Source organism: Aphelocoma coerulescens, chromosome 1A, assembly GCF_041296385.1.
Source record: "Aphelocoma coerulescens isolate FSJ_1873_10779 chromosome 1A, UR_Acoe_1.0, whole genome shotgun sequence".
Lineage (NCBI taxonomy): Eukaryota > Metazoa > Chordata > Aves > Passeriformes > Corvidae > Aphelocoma > Aphelocoma coerulescens.
The window spans coordinates 79,571,900-79,589,636 of NC_091014.1; the positions used below are offsets into that span (position 1 = coordinate 79,571,900).

The 17,737-nt window shown below is 40.1% G+C and overlaps 1 protein-coding gene across 6 annotated transcripts in view; it reads left to right on the forward strand.

Moving 5' to 3' along the window:
• Nucleotides 1-17,737, forward strand: part of KDM5A (lysine demethylase 5A) — a 48,284-nt gene that overhangs the window by 12,835 nt on the left and 17,712 nt on the right. For 3 of the 6 annotated variants that reach the window (XM_069003702.1, XM_069003707.1, XM_069003704.1), the window contains 11 exons: nucleotides 2,605-2,763; nucleotides 5,077-5,196; nucleotides 6,305-6,463; nucleotides 8,067-8,248; nucleotides 9,760-9,922; nucleotides 10,727-10,846; nucleotides 12,080-12,274; nucleotides 12,378-12,559; nucleotides 12,828-12,952; nucleotides 13,203-13,353; nucleotides 16,077-16,194. In XM_069003702.1, coding sequence (XP_068859803.1) covers nucleotides 2,605-2,763; nucleotides 5,077-5,196; nucleotides 6,305-6,463; nucleotides 8,067-8,248; nucleotides 9,760-9,922; nucleotides 10,727-10,846; nucleotides 12,080-12,274; nucleotides 12,378-12,559; nucleotides 12,828-12,952; nucleotides 13,203-13,353; nucleotides 16,077-16,194 — 1,674 coding nt within the window. The remainder of the gene's footprint in view (nucleotides 1-2,604; nucleotides 2,764-5,076; nucleotides 5,197-6,304; nucleotides 6,464-8,066; nucleotides 8,249-9,759; nucleotides 9,923-10,726; nucleotides 10,847-12,079; nucleotides 12,275-12,377; nucleotides 12,560-12,827; nucleotides 12,953-13,202; nucleotides 13,354-16,076; nucleotides 16,195-17,737) is intronic. The other 3 variants (XM_069003703.1, XM_069003705.1, XM_069003706.1) reach the window with 2 other exon arrangements.

Consider the following 17,737-nt stretch of genomic DNA (forward strand, 5'->3'; position numbering starts at 1 on the left):
ACTGCTTCTTTTCCTTAGAAGACATTCTGAGGTGCTCCAGTACTTCAGGGGTTTGTTCTTAGCGATTCCACATTTTGTGTCTTTTGTATTTTGAATAGGAAAAATAAAATGTTCAGTGCTCTGATGTTTGTCCATGGAAAAGCAATGTATAGTTGTTCTTCATGTCTTTCATAGCATGTGGCTTCCTAGAGTGTCATAACTTAACATGTGTACGTAGCCATGAACGAAGATCCATGCTCTTATTGTCTAAAGAATTAGACTCTTCACTTAGAATTCAGCGGTTCTTTCTTCTCTTAGCCTGAGAACACTTACAAAAGCTTATTTTAAATTTCAGCCATGGAAGGCCAAGGCAACCTAAAGACTCCAGTGATCACATTTTTATGTGGGGGAAGGAAAAGTGGGAGAAGTTGCATATTTAAAAACCAGATCGCTGTGCCATTGCATATAAGTTAGGATTTGTGTGACTTGAATTTTTTCAATTGTGCTACTGCTTCTGAGTATATGGTTTTCCTAGGCCATGTACATTTGATAATTTTAACTATGCTTGAATTTTAAAATATTTTGTCTCATCTCTTGGTTTTTTTTTAATGGAGAGCTATTATTTGCTTACTCTTTTCATTTAACCTATATTTATAAGAGAAAATGAAAATGTGTAACAACAGAACTGTTGTTTTGGAACTGTAGTGCTGTAACTAATCTTTTGAAATTCTGTGACTTAGTACTATTTGGTTCCACAGGTTTTTTGGTTTTTTTTAATACTTGGATAAGGAAAGCAGTCCTAAATGCACTGGTGCTGCATTTGCCTCATATAACTTTGGTGTGAAAAATACTGTGGTGCAGTTTCGTGTGTATTTCTCCATCATTTATTTATCTTTTTGTAGAGTGGTAACTATGTAATTGATTTTATCTGGTGAATTACTAACTGGGAGATAAAATACACCTTTTTGTCTCCTCCTCTCCCCTTGATGCATATAGTTCTGTATCATCATAGTCTTACACTGTTGTGTTACATGGCTAGCCAGGACTTTTTTGTGGTTATTGCATAATCACAGGTCTGCTTGTTGTGAATATCTCAGCGCAGTTTTTGTATTTGCCAAATCATCACTTATGCTAACATAGAGGTTGCATATGTTAATAGGAATTTAGAGAGAAGAAGGTATTACCAGGGAGAGGTAGCTAGTGCGTACCATAAAAAAGTCTCCTCTTGGGATTGCCATTTTCATGCATTGTTAAGTTTTGGGAAGAGAACCTGGAAGTGACTGCTAAGGTATCCTCCCTCCCTTCTATGTGCTTGCAACAAAAGCAGCTGGTTTGGTGTTTTGGACAGACATGATATTCCATGAGGGTGAGTGCATGGATTTTTTTTTTTTAAAAAGGGGAAAATGATACATCTCTGGCTAGAACTGCATTATTTTTTTAAATAGTTTCTTAAGAAACTTGAGCAGTTTCCTTAAGTATCTTACTGTACAGCTAGGAGGTTGCATACTTAACTAGGCTGGTGTAACTGGAGATGGGCTTGTCATTAAGTATTTAATCCACCTGAGCCTAATCAGCTGAAAAGCACATGTTTTTGTGACATCTTGATTAAATTAACAGACCCCACCAAAAGCAGCCCCACCTCTTCTGGTGTTATTTTGAGCTGTGTGAAGGAAATACAGCCTGAGTTGCCAGGGACCAGTGCGAGTAGTAGCAGAATTTGGAGCAGGTGTCATTCATGAAGTTCATGCTGTTAGTAAACATTTATAAATAAGATAACTTTTTACTTATGATAAGGTAATACCCGGGTTTTTTTCATTTAGATTGTTACAGTTCTTCCTATATTAAATGTTTATATTAATTAAAGTTCTTTGCACAATACAGGAAGCAACAGCAAAGAAAATTTGAAACGTCTTCATGTGGTTTTCTCTCTGGCCCCAGAGAATGTCTCTCAGTCAGTGTTGTTCTTGTTGAGAGACTATCTCAAACAACTTTCAAAAATTGTTTGCTATTGTATTGGGATTAATACTTCTCTTATCATTTGGAGTTTTTATCCTTTGCTTTGGAAAAAATGAGAAAGAGGTTGGTAGCTTTACATGTGGTTTCCTTCGCTTCCTCATGAATTTTTAGATTGAAATCTGTAGGTTTGTGGATTTTGTTGCTTCTTTTTCATTGCAAAGATATCACTGTACTGTTGCAAGTGATGATGTGTGTATTTCTGAAATACTGTTTTGAGATTTTCCTTAGCCATGCAGTCTTTGTAGAGATTTAGTTTAAATTGTTTTCCACGATAAGAGGGCTGAAGAGAGGAAGTTCTAAAAACTGTAACCTACTCTTCACTTTAGAATAACATAAATGAGATGCTACTTGAGTTAAATTAGCAAGAGATGGTCCAGCTGACCTGGATAGTTATTTTGCAGCACCCAAAGTCCCCCTGCCCCCACATAGTGCTGCTTTGGGAATGAAACATAATCTATCATTTCTAGTGCATCTCAAAAACCAGAGGAGACTGTTGATGTTCATGTATTGGACTTTGGGATATCATTCTTTGTTCCTTAGCTTAAGTAAGGCAGGCTCTGGGTGAGAAACTTCTTGTAACTTTTTTCTTCTTTTTCCCCCCCCCAACAGGTTGATCTCTATGTTTGCTTATTTTGTGGTAGAGGAAATAATGAGGATAAACTGCTACTGTGTGATGGATGTGATGACAGCTATCACACTTTTTGCTTGATTCCTCCTCTTCCTGATGTTCCCAAGGGTGACTGGAGATGTCCAAAGTGTGTGGCTGAGGTACAGTTCAAGAGCTATTCCAGCTTTGTACGTGCACCTGTGTACCTGGAAAGATCAGAAGAAGAGCAGTTCAGCGATCCATCTGTGTAGAATGCATAGTTTGTTTTGATGAGCCATGAATCTTGGTTGATGATTCATAAAGAGAGAGAAACATTCCTTCTAGAGCTTGGGCACAGCCTTTGTTATGTGGCAGCTAAAACTTTGACCTTGGTATATTAAGATAATTAACTCAATTTGATTATCTGGTAGTGGGAAATTAGGGTGAGAACTAGGGTTATAGTGGATGTTTCCACATAATGATGACACATTTTGTAAACTATGAAGTAAATAAACTATGAAATTTAGGTATAACAGGAAGGTTTGATTATTGGAAAGATGTTACAGCATTGTTCAGAATAGCTTGTAGCAGAAAGTGAAAGAAGTAGCTTCAAATTTTGTTGTAGCTGTTTTAGATTTGGTTTAGTCTAAAAAAGGGAACTGCTCAGGCTCTGAAAGTGGAAGCTAGTTGAATTTCATTACTCAAGGAGGAAGAGCTACCCAGTTCCAAGAGATGATTGATCACCAAACAGCAAACATCACTCGATTGGCTTGGTATTTTTCTTAAAGAAACAAATTTTGCAAGCTCAGAAAGTTGGTAGATGCAAGATTCAGAGGAAGAAGCTTACTGTTTGTAATTATGAGGCTGGCTTTCACTCTGTGAAACAGGCTGTGTTTTTTCCAGAAGGAGCAGTTGTGCACACATTTATCTGCCCATTTCCCCTCCCATGCCAGCTCCTGCTGGTTCCTTTGTGGTGGTGGATGGAGAGTTGTGCAGCCACAGGAGGTGGATCAGCTCGCTGCTCTAACCCTTCACTGAGAGATGAGGTGGTCAGATGAACTCAGGCAAATGCTGCTTAAAAGAGAGGTGGAAATTCATAGGAAAGGGAGAAGATGAAACCTTCCCATTGGGGTGCTGCTCACAGAGTGGATGAACCTAATTCTTTAGTTTCTCTTGAGAAGGAGCAATAAAGAAGTATTAGCAAACTGCAGCAATATCATATGGAGTTTAAATTTAGAGACTGTGGTAGTAAATAGTGTCTGCAACAGTTTAAGCATGTGGAAACTCAAATTTCACTATTGCTAGTAAAAACAGGGATCGATTGTTACCAAACAAAAATACATAGGCAGGGACAAACCCAGGAAAGATAAGGTGCCAGTAAGTTTTTACTGGTAAATGATAAAGAAAATACTTGAAAAATTTCAGAAATATGCTGAGAGTAAGAGGTAGAAGGAGAAAGCTTATAGCTCTAATACGTACTGGAGAGTAAACAGGTAACAGCAGAAAGATGTTTGAAGTATTCACTAGTACTTTTTGCCTCAGTTTTTACTTGAGATGTTAATTTTGCACAGATGCTTAATGTAATTTTATGGCAGGGTACTGGAAGAGAAGCTGGGAAGAATAGGGTAAGGGCTGTTTATATGTATTTAGGTCAACATTGTTTGACAGTGTTCACAGATGTTGTAGATCCTCTGTCGCAGGCTCCATTTAAGAACCTCTTTGATAAACGTTGGGAGTAGTCTAAGGATAGTTCCTCTTGAAAAAAAGAGAAACTACTGATGAATTCCTTTCCAGTCCTGTTTATGACTGAAAAGCTGTTGTACATCATGTTTGTGTTCTGATATGTCTTGTATATGTAAACATGGTGTCAGTTTCAAAGGTGCTGAGAAGGACACACTGGAAATGAGTGGGGAGAGGAGCTGAAATGCACACCAGTATTTTTTGCCTTTTCAGGATGAATGGGGATAGAACAGTGAAAGACTTGGAGGTTTTCTGTCAGATGGGCCATGTCTGTTGTTGGCTGTGTTGCCCTGTTCTAATTTCGTTTTTCCTCTTCCATCTTGCATATTTTCACAGTGTCAAATCTTTTTATGATTTGATGACTTGTTAAGACTGAAACTCTTGGGGGTTTGTTCCTGTGCAGTTATTCTGCAGGTGCTTGAATTGAGTGTGTCTACAGAAATGTCCTATGGCTGGCTGCCTGAGCATCTTGTGCACAGTCTTGCTCTGTGGCTGGCAGCAGTAGCTGATGACATGTAGCTTAGGACAGGAAAGCAGAAGTGTGGAGCACTGGGGTACAGTGTTAGATTAGCTTCTGTGCCATTAATTCTGCTCTGTTTCCGTTGTGGTATGGCTGCCTCGGCTGCGAAAGCTCTCAAAACTGGTAGCTTATTGTGCTGGCTAAGGGCTCAGATGGACGCTAGGGCTTTTTGCTAAAAATGTAACTGTGTCAGAGTCTGCTGCAGGAAACAGTATTTCTGTGTTCTATCTCCTAGGAATGCAACAAACCCCGTGAGGCCTTTGGATTTGAACAAGCTGTCAGGGAATATACTCTCCAGAGCTTTGGTGAAATGGCTGATAACTTCAAGTCTGATTATTTCAACATGCCGGTCCATGTGAGTTTCAGCTTTTGTTGGGATTCCTTGTAAGGGAAAAAGAGAAGAGGTTTCAGCTGATCCTGGATTTTTGCTAAGACATCTTAGCCTTGTTTAAAGAGGCACCATAAGCTTCAAACATGTAAACAAATTATTTAGCTTGCTGGCATCTGGTCTCATTTCAACTTCATTTCACCCTTTTCCTCCAGTGGACAGACAGCTTTATTGCTTGTTAGAGTTTACTGTATTGGGCATACTCTAGTTAAAGTTCTTACCCTTTTTGATAAACTGAATTAAGTATCTTGATCTTGTGTGGCAAAGGGGCCCTTCTCCTGCCCTTCCTATGCCTTTTGTCTTGGTTTAGTTTGTCCAGAGGATAAACCTTTGTTTTCCTTCCTCTTACAGTATTTTCTTGTAGACAAGTCAGTAGACTGAATCTGGTTGATAATCACAGGGATTTTGGTTTTTTTTTGTTTTTTGTTCTGCATCACAGCAGCATTTTTAAAACTAGCATTTCTGCTTTGGTGCAGTGCCACTATCCTGTGGACTGCATGCAGCACCAAGGTCTTCCTGCTCTCATAGTTCTTTGGTAATTTATGGGCATTCTTGCTAAAGCCTCTACCTTTTAAGGACTCCAATTTATGATACAACTTTGGGACATAGAACAAAGCTTATTTTAAGAATATGCTTCATAAATAAATACATAAATGTAATAATAATGATGAGTTATATGAATATCAAACTCCTGAACACAATTTTATATCTGAATTTCCTTACCTTTTGTTTAGAGATCCTGGTCATTATCCTCTGAAATAGTTTGGAATTTGCATGCTGGTTTGTTCTCTTTGCTGCTTGATTTCTGTTGGCTGTCTTTTCTTGCCCTTTTTTGCTGTACTTCTGGTGATTCCATCTTTTTTGTCTGTTCCTTCCCTCATGATATGGTATCCTATTTCTGAAACATTCCAGACACTACAGAGGAATACAGACCAAACTATGACTTTGGAGAGATGGAGGGGAGAGGGGGAGTCACCTCTGGTGTATGAAAATTCATGGGAAGTTAACAGTGATTTATTGCTTGAATGATAATTTTTGTTATCTACACATACCATAACATCTCTTCTGCTTTCAGATGGTTCCCACTGAGCTGGTAGAGAAAGAATTCTGGCGGTTAGTGAGCAGCATAGAAGAAGATGTTATTGTGGAATATGGGGCCGATATCTCATCCAAGGACTTTGGGAGTGGCTTCCCAGTGAAGGATGGCCGACGAAAGCTGATGCCAGAGGAGGAGGTGAGGAACAGGATATGCAAACTGACCCCATTCTATGTTCTGCATAAGATTTCACATTAAAGATTTAGGTCAGAAATCAGTGTGGATTTTTTTCATGAAGAAATTGTTTCAGGCTTTTGCACGTACTAAACATTCCTTTTGAGCAGGGCATTAATCTGATATTTGAAGTTCTTTTACAGATCTGGTTGCTGATAACCAAGGTTTGTTTCATGGTTTCAGTCACACCTGTTCTCTATCACTTAATCTTAGCAGGCAAAGATGTGCAAGTTGTTGCAGTTTGTCTGAGTATGAGGAGACTCTTTAAAAATATTCTTTCTTTCTTGTTTCAAACCTTTTCATTATAGAGTTAGCTAAAGAAACATGATTCTGTCCTCCTTAGTAGGTTCTTAATGGGTGAAACAAACTAATTTGATTTAGCTTGTTTCTCTCTGCATACCATAAAAATGATAAGATGTAGATACGGCGTTCAATTATAAACAATTTTATAAAGAACATCTGGTAAGTATATTACCTATTTTTCCTCGGACCTTACTGTAGCAAAGCAATTTTCTTGCTGCTTGTATGCTTAAATTCAGATATAATAAAGATGTGGTTTCCTGATTATACAGCCCCAAATCAATTTATACTGCTCACTGGAAGAGGTAATCCTGCTCGCTGTTGTCTTCTACCCATTCCTGCACTTTCCTGTGTGTACCTTTGTTGGCTGTGCAGTGGTTGTGTAGCTGCTTTGTGAGTCAGCACTGATTGTTTAGCTATTTGTATGAAGGTAGTCACTTAAAAAATTTCTTAACCAGATCACTTAAGTCTTCCGACTCACTGCAATGTGTTTGTAGTGTCAGAGCAAAGGGAACAGCAGCAATGTTTGGCTGAGCTGAGGGCCTGACCGGTCCTTTCAGCAGCTCTGGGATGTATCTAAAATGCCAGCCAATCTCTGCTTATAGCTTTTGTAAAAGTGGAAAGTAAATTAATGTTAAAGCACAGTAGTGGGCTTTCAAGGTTGCCTGGATTATAATTTTTTGAATAAACTGTGTGTATTTGAAAGTAAAGGTGAGAGTGCTTAACAGGTGATGCTGTCCTCTCAAAAATGAGCGTGTAGGAATTTCTTGCCTTGAGAAAGCTTTCTAAAGTAATCTGTAAAGTAGATCAATGTAAACTGCAGCGTGGTAAAATGAGTGTTAGAAAAGCTGAAATAATAACATGAGATTCACTGCATTGTTTACAATTTAAAATTGTCCTATATTATTGAAGACTTCTAGCTTTAGTTCTTCTGCTGGTGTTGCTGGTATTTTGTTCCACCAGGAAAGCATGAAACCTGCAGTCTTATGATGGGGAAGAAATCAAAACCTAACTGTCTTAAGCCTTGATCCAAAGAAGATGGGCTACGTTGAAATATTAGGACTGGTATTAAAATCTTGGTGTGATTATTTGATGACTAAGGTATTTAAGGAATTATTTCTGGTTTTGATGTTTCATTGTTGCAGAAAATACCCCACTATCTTCTATAGAAATGGATAGGCTGATGTTTTCATCTGTACTTCCCTTTTCTGGACTTGGTGTCATTATGTTCTTCTGATTTGTTCAAATTTTCTCCTCCTTTTGGCAGGATTATGCTCTCTCTGGTTGGAACTTGAACAACATGCCCATTCTAGAACAGTCAGTCCTTGCTCACATCAATGCAGACATCTCTGGCATGAAGGTTCCCTGGCTGTATGTAGGGATGTGCTTCTCCTCGTTTTGCTGGCATATTGAAGACCACTGGAGCTATTCCATCAACTACCTGCACTGGTATGGGCTGTTGTTTGTGCATCTCCCTTACACTGCCCTGTTTGCTTTAGGAAAATTTTAGTTCTTCTTGAAAGTGCCTCTGCACACTGAGGACATTTGTAAACAAAAAGCTAGATGTGGTGAGTGGTCCATGTTCTCAGCTGTGGCTGGTTAAAAGTGAATACAGATACATTTTAAACCACATTACTGCTTTTCATTAACTGATGAAATATTCTTTTGTCGCCAGCATTCCAGTGTCACTGTAAAATCATGCTTTACAGGGTCCCATCTTTTTTAAAAAAGATATTTTGTTTAGAACTGAGAGTTCACTGGTTCACTGCTTTATGATTTAAAGTTGGGATGTGTCTGTGCTGGAAGTGGAGTCTGCTGTCTCATGGCTTATAGAGGCATCAGAGCTGACTGTTCAGCAGCAGATCCACGTATACATGGAAATACTCCTCGTAAAGAGAAATTTGGAAGTAATTCTGCCTTTTGGAACAGTCCTGGAAGTGTTGTGGTGTTCAGCTTTTGTGTTTGAAGGGAAGACTCGTGCCAGATTAACTATGGGCATTGCCATCTTCCCAGTCCATCACTGTCGCAGGGAGTGGAGCAGGGGGAGCTGTGGGAATCTTCAGGAAGTTTGCTGGACACCTGGGCGAGATGAGCTGCTGGCCTTCAGGCCGCAGTTGCGCCTCTCTGAAGGAGCAGGTTTGCTGGCGAGGCCTGAGCGGGCTCGGCAGGGCCGCCGGCTTCGTTCCAGGCGCTGCGGGGCCGGGCGCTGCCAGCAGGCGGCGCTGCAGCCCGCGGGAGCCGCCGGAACGCCGCCGCGGGAGCCCCGGGGGCTGCGGCGCTGCCGCTTGTCCGGAATGAAAGGCGTTCTGAAAACGCATCCCAGCGCTGCAGATGCTGGGTCGTGATCGTTTGTTTTGGTTAAGAAAGGACTGGGATAGTGCTTGAGTAATGATTTGTTTAGTTTTGGTCTTGTTAATATTTTTGTAACCTTGTACTTAACTAGTCCCTGTTATTTGGCATTTTTCATCTTAATAGTCCGGATCACAGGTTCTTAGTAATTAGTTGTGAGTATTAGAAAGATTTGCGTGTATTTTACTCGCCTGGCTGGTACACTGTTCTGTTGGTTTTAGGAATATGACTCCTCCAAGCCTGAGTGGAGGAGTACCATGATCTCTCTTAAACTGTTGCTGTGACAGCCAAGCTTTTGTTTATTAAACTTAATTCCTTCTTTCTGAAGGAAAATAATTGCCCTTTTCACCCCTCTGGAGGATGGTAAGTGACAATTATGTTCCATGTTAGGCTTGTTGAGGTAGGTTGAGAATTGTGTTGGACTATAACTGCTTTTTCAGATTAGAGTAGTACATCCTGGAGAAGATGCTTGTTGATTAAAAACACTTTTTTAATCTAGATGTGAAGTGGCTTATGAGGACAGTGCTGCTGGCTGTGAGGTGTGCTTTGCAGTTGGGTGGTGCCATCAGTTCCCTCTCACTGTGTTCCTTCCTGTGCCTGTGTTTTGGTAGGGGAGAGCCGAAGACATGGTATGGTGTGCCCTCTCATGCAGCAGAGCAGCTGGAAGATGTGATGAAGGAATTGGCTCCTGAGCTGTTTGAATCCCAGCCTGATCTCCTGCACCAGCTGGTGACTATTATGAACCCCAACGTGCTGATGGAACATGGCGTACCAGTGAGTAGCACATGAACATTTCTTACATAAGTACTTCTGTGTGCTCTCTTTCTTTCCTTCTCTGCCAGATTTGTATAACAATGGTTTGGCATAACTCTGAAGAATTTTTATGGTGGGCATTTGCATATTCATTACTTATAGGGTGTGTTTTAAAGCTGTTTTCTAGACTCTTCCCTAGACTAACCAGGAAATAGAAGTGAGTGTGCCAAGCTTCCTACATAAAATACTTTCCAGAGCAAACATATGCTGTGTATTACACTTAATTTTTAATAAAAAAAATCACTTCCCTTGTGTAACAGCAAGTTTGTCTGAAATGCCTTTAAAAGCTTTTGACAGCAAAATTCTTGTCGTATGTTCAGTAGAAATCTCAGCATTACAAAATGGTTTTTTGACCAAACATAATTGACTGCAGATCCCTAAGCAGCAGTCACTGTCATTTGCTTTTGTCTTAGGATAAATTGCTTCCCTGGCAAATACCCCAGCAAGGCAAACCATAAACTTTTTTCCAGAAGCTTTTGTGCTTTGTGGTACAATGGATTAAATGATGATAGAGAAACATCCCTTTTGGGATTCATAAAGACAATTTCCAACTGTTGGCTTATATATTCAGCTTTTTTTGAATAAGGCTGTAAATTGAGTATTCACGTTAAGAAGGCAGAAACAATCCTTACCACTGTTGGGTTAGCTGTGTTGCCTGTAGTATTCTGTGGGTACAGAAAGTGGTGTTCAAACATCTTGTTCTTTTGTGTCTTAAGCTGTTGCATGTAACATATTTTTTTCTTTCCTTTATCCTTCCTTTATTAGGTTTTCAGGACCAATCAGTGTGCTGGCGAGTTTGTTGTGACCTTTCCTCGTGCCTATCACTCTGGATTTAACCAGGGATATAACTTTGCTGAAGCTGTGAACTTCTGCACTGCTGACTGGGTCTGTTCTTTTGTATATATTTGCTATGTCTCTGGTCAGTGACCTTTGCAAGTGGTATGTTAGTAACTTAACTACCTGAGTAGTTTTTTCAGTTAAATAGTGTATTTTATGTTTATAGTTCTTGGGACAGCAGTTAGAAACTGAGGGAAGTTTCCATTTTACAAAGTAATTTTGGTGAGCACATAATTTTAGGCAACTTCAGACTGAAACTTTGGTGCATGTTCTTCCTTTTTAATTGCTGATTAACCAAAAAGTGGCATCTCACAGTACCTTTAGCTAGTGCTTCTGTGATGCCACTTTCTGAATTTGTTACAGGTCCGTGTCCTGTCTTGAAGTGCTATAGTCATTTGAGTGTTGGAGATGGGCATGGGCTTATAACAGTCTTCATTCCTCCTTTGTGGCAGCTCCTTGTGCCTTTTAATCCTGTTAGGGCTGTTCTAATAGCTGTGCTACACCAGTGCATAGCTCATGTGGGTTGCTCAGGAAATTGTCAAAGGAGTGTTCTGTTACTATCCAGGGTTTACAGCTGGAAGTTATGATCTCATCTCTAGTTTATCTATTTCTAGCTTTGTTTTTTAAACTACAAATGGAAATTTTAGCCCTTTTTCAGAGACTTACATTCACTTATCAGAAAAATTGTCTGCAGGACTGGCAGTGTGTCAGTGCTCTTTTTTTTTTTCTCCGGTGCTCATGATGTAATATGTGTGTAACCTCTGTGAAAAACTGCTAAACTTGTACCAGCCACATGAAATTTCCTTTGCTTATGCAAAATGTAACCAGAAATATGTGTGGCAAATCCATTTAGCTGCTTTTTGCTTTAAAAGGCACAAAATGAGTGATACCAGTTTTGGTTAACTAGGAATCTTATGCTTGGACATAGACATTCAACATAGTAATATCCACAGGGCAGTATTATCACCTTGGTGTAGACCAGATGACTTCTCTTTGGTGCCAGTTTCTTGCCACTGGAAGTAAAAAGAGCTTAGGACTACTCTTAAACTTTTGTCTATAAGTTAGGTATGTAAGGTTATGGAAGATGCCCCTCCCCAGCATTGATACCCTCTTTGTCTTCATCTGTGACATGATTTAAGGTGGTTACAAATTTCTCTGTCCCATCAAATACAGCTCTTGGTCTCAGTCTTTTCCCAGTTTTTGACAAAGGAAGGAAAATGGAAGCTAAGAGATGATTTTTTCCCAGGATGATGATGGTGATGATGATGTGGTTTTCTGTAGCTTCCCATTGGACGTCAGTGTGTGAGCCACTACCGAAGGCTGGGACGTCACTGTGTTTTCTCCCACGAAGAGCTGATCTTCAAGATGGCTGCAGATCCAGAGTGCCTGGATGTTGGGTTGGCTGCCATGGTCTGCAAGGAGATGACTCTGTTGATAGAGGAAGAGACACGGCTGAGGGAGTCTGTTGTGCAGATGGTGAGTGATAAGAGACAACCCTTTGCTTGCAAAATAACTTTTTCTTCCCTCTTCCCCTGCTTGCATTAGAATTTTTGAGCAAGTGGCTAATTTTTTTTGTCAGGGAGTGTTGATGTCTGAAGAAGAGGTGTTTGAACTGGTTCCAGATGATGAACGTCAGTGCACAGCTTGCAGAACCACGTGCTTCTTGTCAGCTCTTACGTGTTCCTGTAATCCCGAGCGCCTGGTGTGCTTATACCATCCCTCTGATTTATGTCCCTGTCCCATGCAGAAGAAGTGTCTGAGGTACACAGCATTTTTTTTTCCTCTACTTTTCTTCCATATCTAATAGTTTGCTGTAGACCAGTGGCCAAATACATTTGGTCACACTCCTCTTCCTCTCTTCCTTAAGGAGTATTTTTATCCTCTTTGTTTCTTGCTTCTCAGGCAAACAGGTATTGTACGTGTTCTGCTTTTCTGGCCTTGTTGTAGCTGGAAAACCTCAATATTAGCAATATCCTGACTTTCATGTGGGCATTAATGCTTTCTCTGTCTTTTCTTTCCACACCTTCAGGTACCGCTATCCACTAGAAGACCTTCCTTCTTTGTTGTATGGAGTGAAAGTGAGGGCACAGTCTTACGACACTTGGGTCAGTAGAGTTACAGAGGCTCTGTCTGCCAATCTCAACCACAAGAAAGGTCAGACTTCTGTCATTCTTAATAGGATGTCCTGAAACTCCTACATTTGTTCTGTGCTCTCATTAAATGAGAGAAATACTGTGTTTTGGGTATTGGAAAAAAGAAATGAGCTAATGCAAGAGTATAATGCAAATTACTATTGTGTATTTCAAATTGAACTACCCTGCTGGAACCTTGATTGAAGGCCTTTGAAGCAATCTAAAGTCTCTCTTGTTTTCACATACAAATTATTTATGTACTCTTATTACAGATGTAATTGAGCTGAGAGTAATGTTGGAGGATGCTGAAGACAGGAAATACCCGGAGAATGATCTTTTCCGCAGGCTCCGAGATGCTGTGAAAGAAGCAGAGACCTGTGCTTCAGTAGCTCAGCTGCTTCTGAGCAAAAAGCAAAAACACAGGTAGGATAGGCATTTTTTTCAGTGCCTTCCATCTGTCTCTTTGTTGAACTTGGAAGAGTTAAGAACCCTGTGTGCAAACTTCTTTCAGTGTTTTCTTTCCTTAGTGCTGTGACTCACCAAGAGGTAGGGAGGGGAGGAGGCAGATACAGTGGCACAAAGGGCCAGAGAAGTGGACTTCATTGGAATGTCAGCTGACATACATACTGCAATGTGAAATCCTTTGGAGAAGTTGTGTTTGATTGCTAATGAAGTATTCAGCTGAACGTGTGGGGGAGTTGTAGGGAAAGACAGCTAGAGGTAAAAATGTAAGGAAAGTTTTGACGTTGGGTGTTTGTGACAAAAGGATCTGGGGGAGCACAGCAGTAGAGAGAGCAAGAGCAGTCCACAGCTTGAGCCAATCTGTTACTTCTTGGGAAGGACCATGGGAGGCAGTGATGTGTGGCTGAAAAGTAGTGGCTTGCCTCAGTGACTTGGGGCAGTGTAACTCCCTTGGTTCTCTCTGTTGCCTGTGGCTGCCTCAGTGTTACTCTGTCCCCTGGCCCTGCCTCAGCAGTGTGCTGGATGTGGGCCTTGTTCTGCTCTCCTGAGCTTTCAGGAGCACGTTCTTCCCTCTCTCCTGTATGTTTTGTGCACTGAATAAAAGTCCCCTAGAAAATAATTCGATGAGGTGACCATAAGGCTTGTGGCAGTGGTTGTATGGTAAATTTATGTAGCTTGCAGTTCCTCTGTTGATGATAAGATTTGGTTTTGTAGTTGGTTGTATTTCTTGTGTGGTTTTTGTGTTATTACTTAAGACTTTCTCAGAGAGTTAAAAATACTAAAATGTTAGTTGCACCACAGATCCAGGTGTAACAATCTTCCAGCTGGAAAGCTAATACACAATAGAGAAGCTTTTTTTCTGTACTTGGAGGCTAAAGAAGGGTCTGCTGTTTGTTTTTTATTGGTTGTAGGACCCCACTGCTTTAGAAGTATTTTTCACTTAGAACTCTGGTCTAGGCAAGGGAAGCAGCATGACAGGGGGTTGCATTGCCCTGTTCTAGTGAAGTTCAATTATTTTGGTAGCTCCCAGGAGTTCCTGGTCTGTTGCTGCTTCCTCCTTTTCCTCCTGCTGTTGGAGTATGTCAGCCCTCTCTCAACAGTCCTTCAGTTGCTGACATATATATATATATTACTATATATATATATATGTAAGAAGAAATAACTCTTCAGTTAATGATTTGGTGGGCTTCCACAACTACCCCAAGAAGGACAAGGGGTAGAAAGATTCAGCAACTTTCAGTGTCATGTCTGATCTAAAGATAAAAGAATTTTATGAGGCAAAAAAAGGACTTGTATATACATTTCAGGGCTGTTGTATGCTAACTAAAAATATCTTATAAAATTGAGGTGTGAGGAAGATTTTGAACCTTTGAACAGTGCTAGGCAATGTAATTATAACGGTCAAATTCAGCTGCTTCTATAACATTTGTGTTCATATTTAACACCTGGAGAAGGATCACATTTACAGAAAGGATAAAGTTATTAAAAAGGCAAATTAAAAACAAGTGTTCACACAGAGCAATTTGGCAGGGGTTAATGCAGCAATAAACTCATGGTCAGATGAGCAAAAGAAAATCTGTGCCTTATCCATCTCATGAATAAACCCAAAAAATGAATAATGTGAAGCTGTGAAGTTGTGTGCAATATTGTACTCCTAGATCTTTGCCTTCTCCTGGAAGATGTGAGTTTCCACAGGCAGGGATAGTTGGACCTTTTTGTGCAGCATCTCGTGCTGTGGCAGTCTGTGGTTGGGCTAGGGCCAGCATGCCAGTGTGACATTGCTGAGTGTGCCCTCTCACAGTCCTGTCCCTTGGAGCCCTGTACCCTGTTTGCCCTCGCTCAGGGATTTTGGGGGCACAGCAGGTCTCCTTACTGTCTTGGAGCAAGTCAAAGCCTGCAGGGTTCTTCCTTCCACTCTGAGGTTTAGCTGGTGTGTAATTATATTCGATCATTAATCTAATTTTACATTTACAGTTTTATGTAAGTCCACTGTTTTTTCTTTACTGTTTCTGTAGTATTAAAATGTAGACTCGTTAGCAGGGAACAGCTCTTCAGTATTTGAAATCTGTTGTACTTGGGAAGTTGTGCCTGCCAGTGATCTGTACACTAAGTATTTAATTTGTGCAGTGTGTCACTTTGTGTTCTACTCCATTCCGTGGGCTTGTTACACTTGCTTTGAGTGCTATTTAATGGAAATGTCTTTGCAGAACCTGTCCTGCTCAATAGCAGTCCTCTGTTGCAAGGCCGGTTTCAGCAGTTCTCTGCTACAAGAGAGAAAGCACTAGAAAATAAGACTCGTGTTGAGAGCTTGTTGCTGTCACATATCTCAGACTTCTTGTCAGTGCCTGGCATGGCAATCAACTTCTGAGCTGCCTAAAGCAGACTTTATGGGGTTAAATTCTTTTGCCTGTTTGTAGCAAACAGTTTGAAAGTCATCTAGACAATGGTACCCCCAAAGGGCAGGGTAAATTATCCTGAAGGTGCTTAGGGAAATTGTATTAAATCTTGTTTTCAAGATTTTGGAATTTTTGTTCAGTTTGGGTTAAGTTTTTCTTTTTGAATTCTTAGGTGATGAATTTTTGGTAACTTCTCAGTAATCTTGATAGATAATTTCTGTCACTGAATAAATCCAAGGATCATCATCTTATCTCTCACCTAATAGTTAGTTATGTCCATTTGTACAGCAGAGTGAGCCAAGAGAGTGGAAGGACACGGACCAAGCTGACTATGGAGGAGCTTAAAGCATTTGTTCAGCAGTTGTTCAGCTTGCCGTGTGTTATCAGCCAGGCCAGACAAGTAAAGGTAAGATTGCATCTGCTGCTCTGATAATGTTGTGCTTTTTAACTTTGTTCTGGATTTATGGTAGTATGTGTTTTTTTAAACAGAATTTTGCCTGGAGTAGAGATGAAAAGCTTCTGTTGTAGATATGTGCACTTTTTTAGGGTGCCTGTTGCAGCAGGCATTGTCAGATGTGGTGATGCAGCTAAACAAAGATAAAAGATCCCCTTCCCCTGTTGCTGTCCAGGCAGCCCAGTTTTAAATCTCTGAACCGGTTACTCTTATTCCATCATCACTAATACTCTCTGCAGAGGTGAAGTTTCTGGGTGAATCCTACCCTTTACATGTTTTTATAGAAACCTCTGAAGGTTACCCTGGTGTGGTTTTTCAGGGCAGCAGGAAAGCAGTGCCACGTTGTCAGTTATTCCGTAAATACATCTCAGCCTTGCTTTCCAGGCTACAGTCTTCTTCATCTGTATGCATGGCCTGCATGTCTTGCCCTTCATATTTATCTTTGCACCTGTCTGTGAGTGAATCTAGACTAATAAGTAATCCAGATCATGCTGATTCCCCTGGCTGCTATTACCATTTATCATCCTAGCACTCTGCATCATAGCAAGTGTTTTCAGCAGCAATCTTAATTTGTTTCTCTGTCACTGGTGATGAAATACTAAATAGTACTTCACCTACTAACCAACTTCTAGAAAACTCCTTAAGAAACATCCTTAACAAAGATTTTTTTTGCCTAGAGAAATGCTTCTTGAGGTGTATGTTAATCACTTATTAACCTGCATGCTTTGCTTGTACAGTTTTACGAGTGTTGTATAGAGGGCCTAAAATCCTGAACATTACCATAGGTGCAGCTGCTGCTACATAGCCAAACATACAGTTTAAAAAAGTTTTGTTTGAGAAGGCCTCTTTTCCGTAAGTGTGTTAGTGTTTGTCCTTTGTTCATTAATTTTATATTAACTTTTCCATGATACTTCAGTGTTAAGAGAGACTGTATATTGGAATTTCTTACTGTTTTTGTAATACTGGCACGTGTCTGCCGAAAACAGGTTCCTTCAGAAAACCATAGGGCTCTAGTGTGCAGGTTTGCCAGGCTTGTTGATGCTGATCTTTGTCCTTCAAAGGTCTTCTTTAATGAGTTTCCCAGCAGCTAATAAAGTGGAAAGTGCTTTCTCATCCTCATATGATAGGATGGTTTTACTTCACTCCTTTCCGCATACAACCTAAAAATACTTACTTGTATTTATTAATGAAATTTTATCATCATTGATTAGTAGGCCTTGTAAGATTGTTCTCAGAAGGGCTTTTTTTGTTTCTAATGTATTTAAAACCTGCTTCTAATTAAAATATAACTCATAAGTGAGAGGACTGCAGGCATACAATAAACTCCTAACAGTTCTAGCTTGTATTTTTGTCTAATACTTTCTCCCAACCAGTCTATCATCCCTCACCCCTCAGCACTAGGAAAGTGATTCAAGTCCTCTGCCTATGCATGTTGTGTGTTCTTGAAGCTTCAGCATAATCACTAGTCAATAAATAAATATTATCATTTTACTGA